This window comes from Tursiops truncatus, chromosome 20 (assembly GCF_011762595.2).
Source record: "Tursiops truncatus isolate mTurTru1 chromosome 20, mTurTru1.mat.Y, whole genome shotgun sequence".
NCBI lineage: Eukaryota > Metazoa > Chordata > Mammalia > Artiodactyla > Delphinidae > Tursiops > Tursiops truncatus.
In genome coordinates, this window is record NC_047053.1 from 7,959,650 (window position 1) to 7,974,206 (window position 14,557).

At 45.4% G+C, this 14,557-nt stretch overlaps 1 protein-coding gene across 4 annotated transcripts in view; it reads left to right on the top strand.

Moving 5' to 3' along the window:
• Positions 1–14,557, top strand: part of MYH10 (myosin heavy chain 10) — a 129,007-nt gene that overhangs the window by 24,310 nt on the left and 90,140 nt on the right. For all 4 annotated transcript variants that reach the window (XM_073798318.1, XM_033847518.2, XM_033847519.2 and 1 more), the window contains exon 4: positions 5,598–5,625. In XM_073798318.1, the coding sequence (XP_073654419.1) occupies positions 5,598–5,625 (28 nt within the window). The remainder of the gene's footprint in view (positions 1–5,597; positions 5,626–14,557) is intronic.

Consider the following 14,557-nt stretch of genomic DNA (forward strand, 5'->3'; position numbering starts at 1 on the left):
AAACGTGGTACAGACTCTCCATATCTGCAGACTCTCAGGGGCCATGAGAGAAGTGATATTTTTGAAAAAGTTCACCAGAGCTGAAGAAGGACTTGAGTCTTGAAGCTGAGAGGGTCCCCTAGTGCCAGGCAGGAACCTTGAAAGGAGACACATGCCTGGTCTAACGCAGCGTGGTGTGGATAGGGCGACATCAGGTGATCTCGGTGGAGAGGGCCGTCAGTGGGCTCAGACTTCTCATTCGCAGTCCTGCGTGTTAGAAACTGAACGCAGCACACTGAGACCTGTGCCCGGTAGGTAATCACGCGAGGGGACCTAAGGCCATTACTATTCCAGGCTCCCCCAGCACCCCGTGTGCGCCTCGTCCTCTGCCCCTCCCCGTGGCCGTCCACCCCAGCCAGCTTCCACTCAGTAGCAGCCAACACGGCCACCCACCTTCTGTTGACCTAGACGGATGTAAAGGCAAATTTTGCTGTTAACAGTAGTTGCGGGGCGGGGGGCCCCATGCGTATCTAAGACCTGAGATTCTACCTTCTTCCTGGAGTCTTAGAATGAAATCCACATCTCCTTGTTCTTTTGTTTCCCGGTCACATCTTCGATTTCCGTAATGCTCTCTTTTCATTTCTGCCTCAGGTAACTCCCACTCTGTGATGTGCAAACTTCCCTATGTGTTCAATGTCTTCGTCAAGTGTTTTCTTTTCCTCCGGGTTTTAACTGAAACTTGGCTTTCCCCTGAGTATGGGCCCTCCACTCCGATCCTATGCGCTAGGAGATGGGGTCAGTGTCCTTACTCGCAGTGCATCTGCTGGACTATTAACAAATACTCTTTACCCCTTGAAAACACTGCCCCTCCTCTGCCTGCCCCTCATCGCTTGTAGCAGCATTCTTCTGGGTCCCCCTCCTCCCTCCTCCTCCCCTCCCTCCTAGTGCGTCTGTCTGGCCCCCAACACGGCTGTCGTTTCCTCCCTGCCTCAAGCCCTGCCATAACCCTGTGTTACTTCCTAGTTTTTCGTGAACAGCCAGCCCCCGGTCTCTTAATCTCCTCTTAATCTTCTTCCCTTCTGACTTACGCTGCTGACACCCTAGACTGTGCCACCTTCTGAAATGATCTTATTTTTCAAATATTTCAGAAATTCTATTGCAAAATCCTTCCGTCCTGGCAGTGCAGTCAGCAAGTCTCCTGACCATGTTCTTTGACTCCGTTTAGATCTTGGGTCCAAACGCTGTCCTCCTTTTCCCCTGTGGATTCTCAGAACTGCCTTGACTTTCTTCCTTGTGTAGTTTACATTTTATAGTCTGTCATTTCAGCGTCTTCTGTCAGTATCCTACGCCCCCTGTCCCTTTGTTCTTTTGTTACACTTATTTGGCAAAATTCTCACCCTAAGTCAGTCAAGACATTTGTCTTTTTTTAAGGCTCTTCCTTGGGTTGCTGATACCTCTGGAGTCTTCTGTTCATACAGCTGAACAGATCAATACTCCTGTTAATTTCGTGATCATGAGCCCAGACTTCACGCAGAACACTGCTTCCCTGATTGTCAATTAAGATTATAACCTCACTCTCCCTAATGATTGTCTCAAGCCCTGCCCACTTCAGCTCCCTAGGTCCCTGCGTCCCCTTCTCCTCCCCAGCTGGTGGCTTCCTCCCCTGATCCATGGAGAAATTAGAAGCCACCAGAGAGGAGCTACCGCAGCTTCCTGAGCCAGATTTACAAACCGTCCTGTCCTGCGCCCACTCCTGTGAAGGCCGTCTTCCCAGCTCCTTCACCTCTGATGCCCATCCCATCTCTCCTAGGAATCCGTCTCAGGAAGCTCACAGTGTTGACTGTCTTCTGCTTCCCTTTTTAGAGGCTCCTAATGTTAGCATTAAATGTGCTGAAGTTTTCCCCGTTACTTTAAAAAAGAAAATTCTCTCTTCCATCCTCTCCTTCCCTTCACAGCCATGTTTCTTGAAAGCATCTGCCGGTTGGTGGGTAGATATGGTTGGTGGTAGGAACCTGTGAAAGCGCTCCTGTTTTCTCAGGGAAAGGTGAAGCAGGGTCCCAGCTGAGAGTGAGGCGGAGGGAGCAGAGATGGGAGATTTAAGAGAGGAACAGTGTGACATAATTCTCTAGAAGACTCAGATAATACTTCCATTTATGCCGTTGACATTGTGTCACATACTTAACAGCTATTGGAAATACAGGGGAAATGTGACCCACAATTATAGAGGGAGCTTTAATGTGTTTCTCTCAGAATTTGAGATAAGTAGGGAAAAGAAAGAGTATAAAGAATGTGATCAACAGTATTTAGCAAGCTTGAATTGGAAAATGTATATACAGTACTGCTGCCCATCGAGCAGAAAACATTTACAACCTTGGCTTGTAATTTTGATGCTAAGTCACCAATAAAAATCTCAAATCAGGCCACGTTCTCTGACCACAGTGCAGTAAGACAAGGTATTAACAGATTTCCACTTGGGTTTGTTTTGTAGGAGTTTTGTTTAATGAGTTCTTCTTACTCTTTTTGCTGTTAGCCATTCATCTATATGGCTTTTTGGTAAAAGAAGAAATCAAAACTGCTATTACAGATTCTTTAGAAGTTAACCACAACAAAATATCACATGTAAAAAATTGATGGCTTAAGGCAAAAACTGCTTTAAGAAAGAATTCATAGCTATAATTTTTTTTTTTTTTTTGCGGTACACGGGCCTCTCACTGCTGTGGCCTCTCCCGTTGCGGAGCACAGGCTCCGGACGCGCAGGCTCCGTGGCCGTGGCTCACGGGCCCAGCCGCTCCGCGGCATGTGGGATCCTCCCGGACCGGGGCACGAACCCGCGTCCCCTGCATCGGCAGGTGGACTCTCAACCACTGCGCCACCAGGGAAGCCCCTATAAGTATTTTTATATGTTGAATAGGTGTGAGAACCTATTCTCACACCTATTTTATATGTTGAATAGGTTGAATATATGTTGAATAGGTGTGAGAACAGACATCCTTGTCTTATTCCTGGTCTCGGGGACAGCATTCAGTTTTCCACCATTAAGGATGATGTTAACTGTCTGTAGGTGTTTTGTAGATGCCCTTTATCAAGTTGTTGAAGTTCCCTTGTATTCCTAGTTTGCTGAGTTTTTTGTTTTTGTTTTTACTCATGAATGGGTGTTGTTTTATTGTATATCTTTTCTACATCTATTAGGTTATTGTTTCTTCTTGAGTGCACTTTAGTAGTTTATGTCTTTTAAAGAAATTATCCCATTCATCCTAGTTGTCAAATTTTTTGGCAGAAAGTGGTTCCTAATATTTCCTTATTATCCTTTCAGTATTTCTGGGATCTATAGTGGTTTTCCCTTTCTTATTACAGATATTGGTAATTTGTGTCTTATACCTGATCATTTTGTCTAGAGGTTTATCAGTTTCATCGATCTCAAAGAACCAGCATTTGGTCACTTGTTTTTTGTTTTTTTTTTCCTGTTTCCCATTTCATTGATTTCTGTTCCTTATCATTTTTTCTTCTACTTATTTTGCGTTTAATTTGTGCTTTTCTAGTTTTTTAAGGTAGGAGCTGAGGTGACTGATTTGAAACCTTTTTCACTGTTGAAAATATGATTTAATTCAACGTGGATTTATTGAGTACCTCCATATGTGTTGTTTGAAAGGTGCTTTGGAAAATAACTGAGCTATCAAATGAGTCTCTACTCTTTTAGAAGGCTAGTTGCATTTTTGAACATGAAGTTATTTCCCTTAAATGTCACTATAAGGCTGTGTCTGGTTATATTTATAGGTTTTTAGAGTATAAAGTTCATTGTAAACTATGAAGTGGAGCTCTATAGACGTTGCTCAGACCAGGAGAATTTGGGGTGTGAGGGTTCATGTTTAGAGTGAATCATATGTAAAACTTGGTAAAATCCTAGTTTTATAGGTGAAGAACCCGAGACCAGCAAGGAATCAATGCCTCATTTATAGATCTGTGGGAAGTTTGTGGTGGGGCTGGAACTAGGACAGAAGATTCCAGTTCCCAGTGTCTTGCCAGTGCCCGGCCTGGCTCCTTGTACTGGGTTCTCTCAGTGGACAGGTGGCTGACTGTTAATTCTGGGAATAAAGAAGCAAGACAGTCTGTGATCTCAGGCAGCACATGCTGGTGGGGCAGGAAGTTGGCAGTATCGTTTGTTAACTCCAGAATACTGTGGTCAAAAGAAGGAAACAGGGAGGAGCCTGAGGAAGAGGGTCTGGGGAGGCTCCTCAGAGGAGATACAGCTGAGCTGAGCACGAAGGGCAGGTGGAGGTAATCCAAGTGGTCATGGATCCAGGAAGGACATGCCAAAGAAAGGAGATGGCGCGTCCCTGGGAAAGTGAACCAATAAAGGGGCAGACATCAACTATGTTGCCCATGGCAGCCAGAAAGAAGGAGAAAACAGTGGTTAGGAGCTATTATTAGGAATTAAATTAGACTCAAGGGGCCGGGCAGTAATATGCTCTTGCTATAACCCAGTTTATACACAGAGTATATGAATGGATTTGTTTCTTTTAATAATATTATATGAAAAGAGTATGACGTAGTGAAGGAACTCTTCATTTCTCTTTGATGGAGGTATCTACGCCTGAACTACCGTGAGACCTTCATTGGGCACGTGATGGCTTTTCTGATGGAAAAGCAAGCACAGCGTAGGGAGCGACAGAAATGCTCCCTCGTGACCTCGTGACCGCAGTTCCTTTTGAGGCAGTGACAGTCTTGGTCGGGAGTGTTGAGGACACAGGCACTGGAGGCAGACGGGCCTGGGTTCTCACCTGAATCCTTGTCCCCCAGTAGCTATGTGACTGGAGGATTAACTTCCTCAAAGAACATCCTCGTCTGTAAAATAGAGATAAGGATGCTCGTAAGTGATTGGAAGTCATACAACCTACACAGGTGGTTTTGTCCTTGGACTACACATGGGTTTGCATTTCACCTTTTCAGTTGAAAAATTGAGCTGAATGTGAATACTTAAATCATTCATCACTTTAAAATCATGTTAGATTTTTTTCATCATACGTCCTTTTGTTATTTTGGGTGTATCTAACATTCTGACTTGAGACAGTGGTTAAACCTCATATAGATGTTTATCCTCCTTCAATCTTCTTTTCCACTCAGCGTTTGATACTTTGTGGGTTTTTTTCTCCTTTAAGGTCAAATTAATAATGATTCCCCTCTGGTGGTGGGTTTTCTGGAAAGGCAGTGGTTTCCAAACCTGGCCCTGCATCAGAATCACCTGGGGAACCTACTTAAAAAGGGGTTTTTCAGTCCCTCCCCCTGAAGGTGGAGCTCTGTGGAGTTCATTTTTATACAACTTCCCGGTTGACTCTGATGGGCAGCCAGGCAGGAGGGTCCAGGTTGGTAAGACGTGTACGGTCATCTGAGCCTGCATTGTCATCTACCCCAGAGAATCTGGCGTTAGAATGATGAACTTGACTGGATTTAGGACTATATAATATATAATAGGGTTGGGAAGCGTTAACTTGACCTGAGAGCAGCAGAGTTACTAGTATTTTAGAGGCTAAGACTGCAACTTTATTATTATATCAAATTTTTTAAAAACCAGGCAAATGGTCACTTTCTTTTTTTTTTGTTTGTTTTGTTTTGTTTTGTAGATCGTGAGGACCAGTCAATTCTTTGCACGTAAGTAAATGTTGAACATTCAGACTTCTTTTCGCTTCTGTTGGAAAGTAAAAGCCATTCTTTTTTTGTATGGGGGGAGGGGGAAGGGAGAGCCGTCAAGAGTTGGATGGAAACCTTGCAGTTGTTGTTTCAAGACTACAATATATAAGTTGCTTAAATTTGGTGTTACTCTTTGGTTGGCTAACTGGGCTTTTCACACATTTCATAACATTAATCTGTGAAACTTACATCTTTCGTTTGTTTGTCCAAGTGTTGACCTCTTGGACATTTGGGGAATTTACCCGTACCACCCAGGAAGCATTAATATCATGCGCCTGTGTGCTGTGTGTGAAGTGCTGGAGAGTCAGGATTGAAGAGAACCCATGGCAGGAAGCGGTCAGATTCAAATGTTAGGAAGGTCACGCTGGCTACGGCGGGGACGAGGCACGGGGAAGCGTGAGCACGCGAAGACCAGGTGGGAGGCTGTTGAGTTAGCTCCGCGAGGGATGGAAGTGACTTCAGGTGGAGAGGTGGTCGTGGAGCCAGAGGAAAGTGGGTGGATCTCGGGTGGAGTTTAGTTTAGGAGACAGGCGCAGCGGGACTCGGTGATTCACACGCCCGAGAAAGGGGAGCTCAGAGAGGCTGGCGTTGTGCCAGGTTCAGGATGTAAGGAGTTCGGTGGAGGAACAGGTTCGGGGTGGAAGGCAAGGAGTTTGGTGGAGGACAGACTTTGAGGTGACTGTGGCTCTCCAGAGAGGAGCTGTCACTCGGCCGCTGGCCCCGTGAACGTAGAGTCAGAGCTGTGCCCGGAATGCAGAGCCGGCGGCCTGGGTGACCGCAGCCACGCGGTGAGTGAGGGCACCTCAGAGTGTGGGATCCCCGGGAGGGGCGACCTTCAAGGGTGGGGGAAGGGGGTGAGACGCCGCAGAGACGCCCAAGCCGTGGGCCACAGAATGGGTCAGCACGTCAGACGCCCTTGAGATTGAGTGAAACATACAGAACCTCGGGCGTGGGATTTAGCGCTAGAGCAGGCGGCTGGCGGTGGTCGACTGAGGTGCACTGGGGGTGGGGAGGGAGGTCAAAGCCAGATGGCAGTTGAGGAATGATGGGGGTGGGGTGTGTGTGTGTGTGTGTGGAAAAGCTTAAAAAGGAATCAAAAAGCCAAGTGTAGGCCTGCTACTTCCACAGGACTTGAGAAAGTGAAAATTGCAGCAGTGGATTAGTGGTGAGAAATCGACTTTTGTTGTTTTTGATGTGGGAGAGGTTAAATGCTGTGGAGGGAGATAGGGGCAGGGCAGAGAGAGCTGAGGGGCGCGGAGGGCACGGGGTGGGTGTTGGGCCGGGACCTGGGGGCACGCGAGGCCTCTAGAGTGACGGGGAGGCTGGGAGTTGAGAAAGTTCCCATTTCGTGGCTTCTCTCCTTCCCGTGAAGAGAAACTTTGGTGTTAATAGGATGGGGGAGGGGAGAAGCAGAAACAGCTGACACTAGTCTCCCTGTTGTGTAAATTTTCTTCCAGCATTGTTTAGCCTCTGAGTTATACAAATCAATATAAATTTATTTATTTTTTAAATTATTTTATTTATTTTTGGCTGCGTTGGGTCTTCGTTGCTGCGCGTGGGCTTTCTCTAGTTGTGGCGAGCCGGGGCTACTCTTCATTGCGGTGCGCGGGCTTCTCATTGCGGTGGCTTCTCTTGTTGGGGAGCATGGGCTCTAGAGCGCAGGCTCAGTAGTTGTGGAGCACGACCTTAGTTGCTCCGCGACATGCAGGATCTTCCTGGACCAGGGCACGAACCCGTGTCCCCTGCATTGGCAGGCGGATTCTTAACCACTGCCACCAGGGAAGCCCCTGAATTAGTTTTTCTTAAACACAAACCACCCCGACACTTAATGACTTAAAGCAGTTTTCTTAGCCGTTGGGTTGGGCTCAGCTGGGCCTTTGTGCTGAGCGGCGCCAGGCTGAGCTGTCTCACCTGGGACGGGGGGTGGGGAAGGGGGGAGTTGCTGGCTGGCTGGCTGGCTGGGGTGCCTTGGTTGTAGGTCCTTTAATTCTCCAGCAGGCCAGCCCTGGTTTTAACATGGTGACAGGTGCCAAGAGCAGCAGGAGAGTGAGCTCCAGTGCATAAGGGCTGTGCACACTTGCTGCCGCCCCATTCCCAAGCCAGATGTGTGGCCAAGGCCAAGGTCAGTGTGTGAAACACTAGCCAAGGGGGTAGGTACAGCAGGATGTGAAACAGTTGGGGTGTTGCTGTGGACCGTCCACCACAAGGGTGTTGGAATGGAACCAGATTCAATCCAACCAAAGCTGGGACAGTTTTTGTAAGTGGGTGCAGATGTGGGGTCACTGAAATGAGAGAACTGAGGACATTGGCCAGAGAAACTGTCACGATGGACCCTGCCTGGGATATGGGCAAACGAGGGGGGATTGATAGGGAGGAAGGAGTGGGGTCAGAGAACTAGAGGACAGGTCCCCCTGGGGACACCGGGGCAGAAGGAGCAGGGAGAGTGGGTGGTGTGGCCGCAGGTGATAAGCTGGGAGCACCTCAGTGTGGCCACAGGAGTGGGCAGCTGAAGCAGAGCGGGAGCAGGAGGTCATTGGGGGTGAAGGTCATCGGGGGTGAAGGTCATCGGGGTTGAAGGTATCAAGGAGCCAAGGGGTCTGAGTTGGGGGTGTGTCACTCACATGAGGAGAGGAGAGGCTTCACCACACACACACACACACACACACACACACACACACACGTGATAGTGTGAGGATGGTGGCCTCCGGTAAACCCTTCAAAAAGCTAAACTATTTCACTTAGAGGAATGTCCTTTATTCTAAGATAAGACCCTTTCCTGTTTTTTTTTTTTTTTTTTTTGGAATAAAAAGTGCTTTCTTTTTTGAAATGGGATTGGAGGTTTTTGTTTGTTTTTAATGATCTTACTAGACAAAAATCCAAGTGTCAGAACAACCATTATGGCTGTACGTGACCTCAGAGAGGCGGGGGCGAGGGGTAGAGGCTTTATAACAAGAGGGTCTGGAAGCGACATGAGGGAGAGTGAGAAGGTTGCCCCTGACTTTCTCCCTGATCGTGTACGTGTGCAGGTGTGTGATGTGGAGCAAGGCCAGCGGAGGAGGGAGTGTTCCGTGAGGACACTGAGAACGTGGGTGACTTTGCACACTGTGGAATGAGGGGCCCAGAGAGTACAGAGGAAAAGAGGGGGGCGGGAGTAGGAAATAATGGGGTTTGGGATCAGGAGAAAGAAAGCACAACATGAGAGCAGAGGAAGGACATTTGAGGCAGTGACCAAGGCTGGCAGGGGTGTGAGTCTCAAGGCTCCCCTGCAGAGCTCATCTCTGGGCCCTGGTGCATTGGGGAAGGGGTTGGGGGGGGGGGGACCTGGGCCTTTGGGAGGCAGCAGCCTTGGCTGGTCCTTACTGGCTTCTAGGGGATTTCTAGCTCAGGTGCGCAGCCATGCAGCCAGGTGAGTTTCTAGACCCTCATCCTTGTCACAATCCCTCAGGACTTTAAAGAATCAGTGAACCTTCAGGCATAGGGGACAGCGGGTGAGAAATGGTGTCAGGCAATTCCACGTAATTTGGTCTTACGTGGAGCACAGGGTGTGAAGTAGGGAATAAATGCTAGTTTAAACTCAACATGCCTAAAAATTAACCTTTACTCCTACACAGACAAGATGTAGGAATATCCTCTCAATATCCTTCTTTCCAGCATCAACGCCGTGTGTTTCCAGACTCAAGGTTTAAATCTTGCCCTGTGTTTGGACTCCCCGCTCTCTTTCATATCCCTATTTCTGGTCGTCACCTCGTTTCATATTTCTCCTGTCTTGTCCTAGCCCTGCCCAGCACCTACTATCTGGCCCATCTTGGTGGATCCTGGCTGATTTCCTTGCCTTTTAGCCTCTTTCTCCCTCCAGGGAGGAAATATGCCCATCGATACAGCCAGTTGCAGCCCACACTGATTTCCCCTCATCAGGCCCTTTTTTTTTTTTTTTATAGACGGCAATTCATTACCTATTTAGGTTGTGTGGGTCTTGTTTTATAACTAGACAGTAAGGTAGAAACTGTGACTTACCTTCATTGCTTTTTAATTATCCCCTGAGAACCTGGCACACTGAACATACTTAGGAAATGGATAAAAATGCAAACAGAAGAATGAGTCTCTTAATTAAGTAGGAATCAAAGAAACAGGCTTAAGTACAGATTAGGAAGTTTAGAAACTAGTGAATACTGTATGTGTCTCCAAAGGGTAAAACCTTTCTGATAGCATTTTATAAAGGCATTTTATTTGGAAACTTCAAACCTCTACAAAAATAGAATAGTTGGTGACCCCCATATACCCATCCCCTACTTCAGTGATTTTTTAATTTTTACATTTTCTTTACTTCATTTTTTTTCCTTTAACCTTTGCTTATGCATTTCCCCAAGTTTTTATTTTAAAAAATTCAAACCTGAATTTTACTGAAAAGTTGAAAGAATGGTACTTTAAGTACCCGTATACCCTTCACTTAAATGTCAGTTCTCTTTGTACACACACAGCACTTTTTTTTTTTTTTTTAAAACATTTGCAAGTTGGCAGGCATTCCGACACTTTACCCCTAGGTACACAGCAGGCGTTTCCTAAGAGCAAGGCATTCCCACATAACCACAGACCGTTGTCACACTTGAGAAGATTGACGATGATTCAGTAATGTCATCTCATGTACAATCCATATTCGAATTTCTATAACAGTCCTCAACATGTTTCTAATAACTTTTAAATCCTGTCAGGCTCTCACACTTTGCATTCCTTACATCTCTTCATTTTAATTCTATATTCTAGAATAGTCTGTTCACTTTTTTGCTTTACTTACTTATTTATTCAATTCCATTGGCTGTATTCTTCCCAAAAGTCAGTTATTTAGAACGTGATCTGCAAATGTCTTTTTAAAACTGTTTCAAAGCACTTCTGACCCTGACTTCCTGGGCATGCTGCTCTACGTGGGCCTGCTGGGCAGACACCAGCCACAAGCTCTGGGGTTCCCAGGCCACCTGTACTTCTGACTAAATAAATAGCTACACGTTTGGGGGTTGCCACTACCCGCTCAGATTCGATACTTTGCTAGAATGACAAGTCAGAGGCAGGCAAAAGAAGAGACACAGAGGCTGAGGTCTGGGGATTCCCAAAGGCACAGCTGCCATATACTCTGGTCACTTCCCTTCCAAGTGCATCAGTGTGTATTACCAACCAAGAAGCTTATCTAAGCTTCAAAGTCCAGAGTTTTTATCCGGCTTCATTATGTAGGCGTGATTGATTGAATCAGTATCCACTCCCAAGAGGTGAGGCTTATGTCACATGGTTTAAAACCCAAACCTCTAATCACCCGTTTGGGCTCTCAGCTTGGCCAGCCCCCATCCTGGAGCTGTTGAACTGCCCACCGTGAATAACAAAGACATTCCAGGTACTTAGAGGCTCCCTCCCAGGAATCAGGAACAAACACCAGCAATTCTTTATTATACAGCACCGGTTAATATAAAGTCGCCACAAGAATCTAGTCACTGAAGCTCCGTGAAATGAGCGTCATAAGTGAGAGAGAGAGGAATAGAACTTGTGTGCCACCTGTCTGCAGTGTCACAGTAGCAGTGAGCCCACATGCAATGCGCAGGGGACCAGGTGCAGGACATGGACCTCTCCTCTCTGGGTGGTTTGGGAGCTTGGGTGACCATTTCGGTTAAGGACTGTTTGGAATGTCTGGAAGCAGGAAACTCTTGGGGGAGGGGATGACTGCTGTTGTGACAGAACCAAAGGTTAGTGGGCACTGATTTACTCATGTCACCAAAAGTGCCCATTACAGGCATGCAGTTAGATGGTCATTGTCATTTTAGACTGACATTTGCATCCATGGGTAGGCTTGGATTTATGAGGTAAGTCTCCTAGCAGCTGGTTATCTCTCTGTGGACACAAAGTAGCAGTCATCAAGTACCATGTTTGTTTTCTTTTCTTTCTTTTTTTTAAAATTGAATTTTCTGAACATTTTATTATAAATATTTTCAAACGTAAAGCAAAGTTGAAAGAATTTTGCAGTCAGGACCCATATATCTACCACCTAGATTCTACCATTAATATTTTACTATACTTGCTTTATTTTTTTTTATATATATATATATATATATATATTTTTTTTTTTTTTTTTTTTTTTTTTTTTTTTTTTGGCGGTACGTGGGCCTCTCACTGTTGTGGCCTCTCCCATTGCGGAGCACGGGCTCCGGACGCGCAGGCTCAGCGGCCATGGCTCACGGGCCCAGCTGCTCCGTGGCATGTGGGATCGTCCCGGACGGGGGCACGAACCCGTGTCCCCTGCATCAGCAGGCAGACTCTCAACCACTGCGCCACCAGGGAAGCCTCCGCTTTATTATATATTGATCTGTTCATTGCTCTATCCATCTATCAATCCATTTTATTGTTTGTGTTGGGAGGAAAACTTTTCCAGCTTGGGTCCTGTTTTTGGGTGTCTGCAAATTGACAACAGACAAACACGAGGAAAGACGAGGGTGTATTCGCGCATGCGTGTGGGAGTGCTCAGTGATGAGTAACTTGCTGAAAACCAGAAATAAAAGGCTTAAATACTAAATTTAATAAAAGGAGGAGTGCTGTAGGAGGCTTAGGCCTTCTGGGGGAAAGTATGGAGGGTTCTGTCAGGCTTTATGATGCCAGTGGACAGCTGAATTTGCACTTCCTGGTGCTAAGGGTCAGACTTCTTCTCCCAATCCGGAAACTCCCTGGGATGGGGGTCCCGTGGCAGCTGTATTTTCAGGAGGCTCTGCTTAAGGTGAGATGGCATTCCTTTCCGTGGCCGCTGATTGTTTAGATAGTTTTCAGTTTAAACTGAAAACCACTTTGATGGGCTGTTAATCCCTTCATCTGATGCATTTGTAAACGTCAGCACACTCCCCCCTAAATACTTCATACATAACGTTAACTAAAGTCCAATATTTACATCTTTATCTTTTGAGATAAAATTTACATATAATGAAATGCACAGATCTGAAGTATATAAGTGCTGAGTTATTTGTGTAACGTAAACCCCTATCAAGGTAGAGAACATTGCCTTTATGATCACCCCAGAAAGTTTCCTCCTGTATCCAGCCAATTCCTACCCTCACTTCTTTTAGCCTCACCATATTTTAATTCTTAGTAATTCTATAATAATCTACCGGTTATGATATTTAATCACAAATAGCTTTTCATGCTTATATCTATTACAAGCTACATTGTGACTTGAGAAATATGAAAATGTTAAACAAGGTATCCCAGACTTAAGAAAATATGATATGTTCCCTGGTGCCTTTGAGGATCCACCAAATAAAGAACTCTAGGAGTATGTAACCTGGGTCTTCTTTCCACCCCACCCCGCGGTACACGGGCCTCTCACTGTTGCGGCCTCTCCTGTTGCGGAGCGCAGGCTCAGCGGCCATGGCTCACGGGCCCAGCCGCTCCGCAGCATGTGGGATCTTCCCGGACCGGGGCACGAACCCGTGTCCCCTGCATCGGCAGGCGGACTCTCAACCACTGCACCACCAGGGAAGCCCAGGTCTTCTTAAGTTTAGTACACAGCTGAGCTAATTAAGATTTCTGTATGAGAATAACTAGTCAGTTTTATTTAGTAGTTATTTTATATTAAGTACCTATGTTTGCAAAGGTATCACAAAGAGAAAATACATTTGGAAGCACCATTTTTTAAAAAAACCAGTACTTAAGTAGTTTGACAGCTCCTGTTTAAGCTCTACTTTTTTAGTCATTTACTCTCTAATTTACTTTTCCCCCAAAAGGATGAACTTGTAAATTACCCTCTGGCCTCATCTGCGTACAGCTCCCCAACTAGCCTTTACTTCTGCAGACTCAGGCCAGGCAGTGTGAGCTCTCCCACTTATGACCAAGCAGGTGGCTTGGATCCTTTATTCTAGTATCCCGGCAAGGACTTCCTTGATCATGGGAGAGCACCCAATGTAATTGGAAGTGAAATCCTGTTAAGAGTGTAATCCTTATGTTGACTTCCCTTCTCATTATAATTAAAATTCACAGTCACCCTTGGTGAAGAAGTTACTCTGTTCTCTAAGCCCCCTTTTAAAGAATACTCTGCTTACATTTTATGACTCTAACTGCTGGTTAACTCTAGTTTTTCTCCTTTTAAGTGTGTTTGTATATAATGTAACAATTGTATTATAAAACAATGGTTGCTTCATATCAGTCTTCTATCAGGATGTGACAGTAGATTTTTTGTTGTTGTTAAGGAATTTTATGTCCTATACAAACATTACATTAAGTGGTAATGATAAGCCATCCTGGATTTCAAACAGTTAGTTGATTCTTGCTATAAGTAACATACCTGAAAAGTTTTAAGTTACCCAAATCGATAGAATTGATTAAATCGCTAAGGCAACCTTGAAATAGACCCCATAAATGTAGTCATCTGATCTTGACAAAGGATCAAAGGCAATACGATGGAGCAAAGATTGTCTCTTTAACAAACGATGCTGGAAGAACTGGACATCCACGTGCAAAAAGAAAAAACAGAATCTAGACACAGATCTTATACCCTTCACAAAAATGAACTCAAAATGGATCAGAGACCTAAGTGTGAAATGAAAAACCATAAAACTTCTAGAAGATAACATAAGAGAAAACCCAGATGACCTTGGGTGTGGTAATGCCTTTTGTGGTACAAAACCAAAGACATCTATGAAAGAAATAATTGATAAGCTAGACTTCATTAAAATTAAAAACTTCTGCTCTGCAAAAGACAATGTCAAGAGATCAAGAAGATACGCCAGACACGACTGGTAAAGGACTGTTATCCAAAATATGCAGAGAACTCTTAAAAGACTCAACTGTAGGAAAACAACCCAATTAAAGAATGGTCCCAAGACCTTAGCAGACACCAAAGAAGATACACAGATGGCAAAGGAGCACCTGA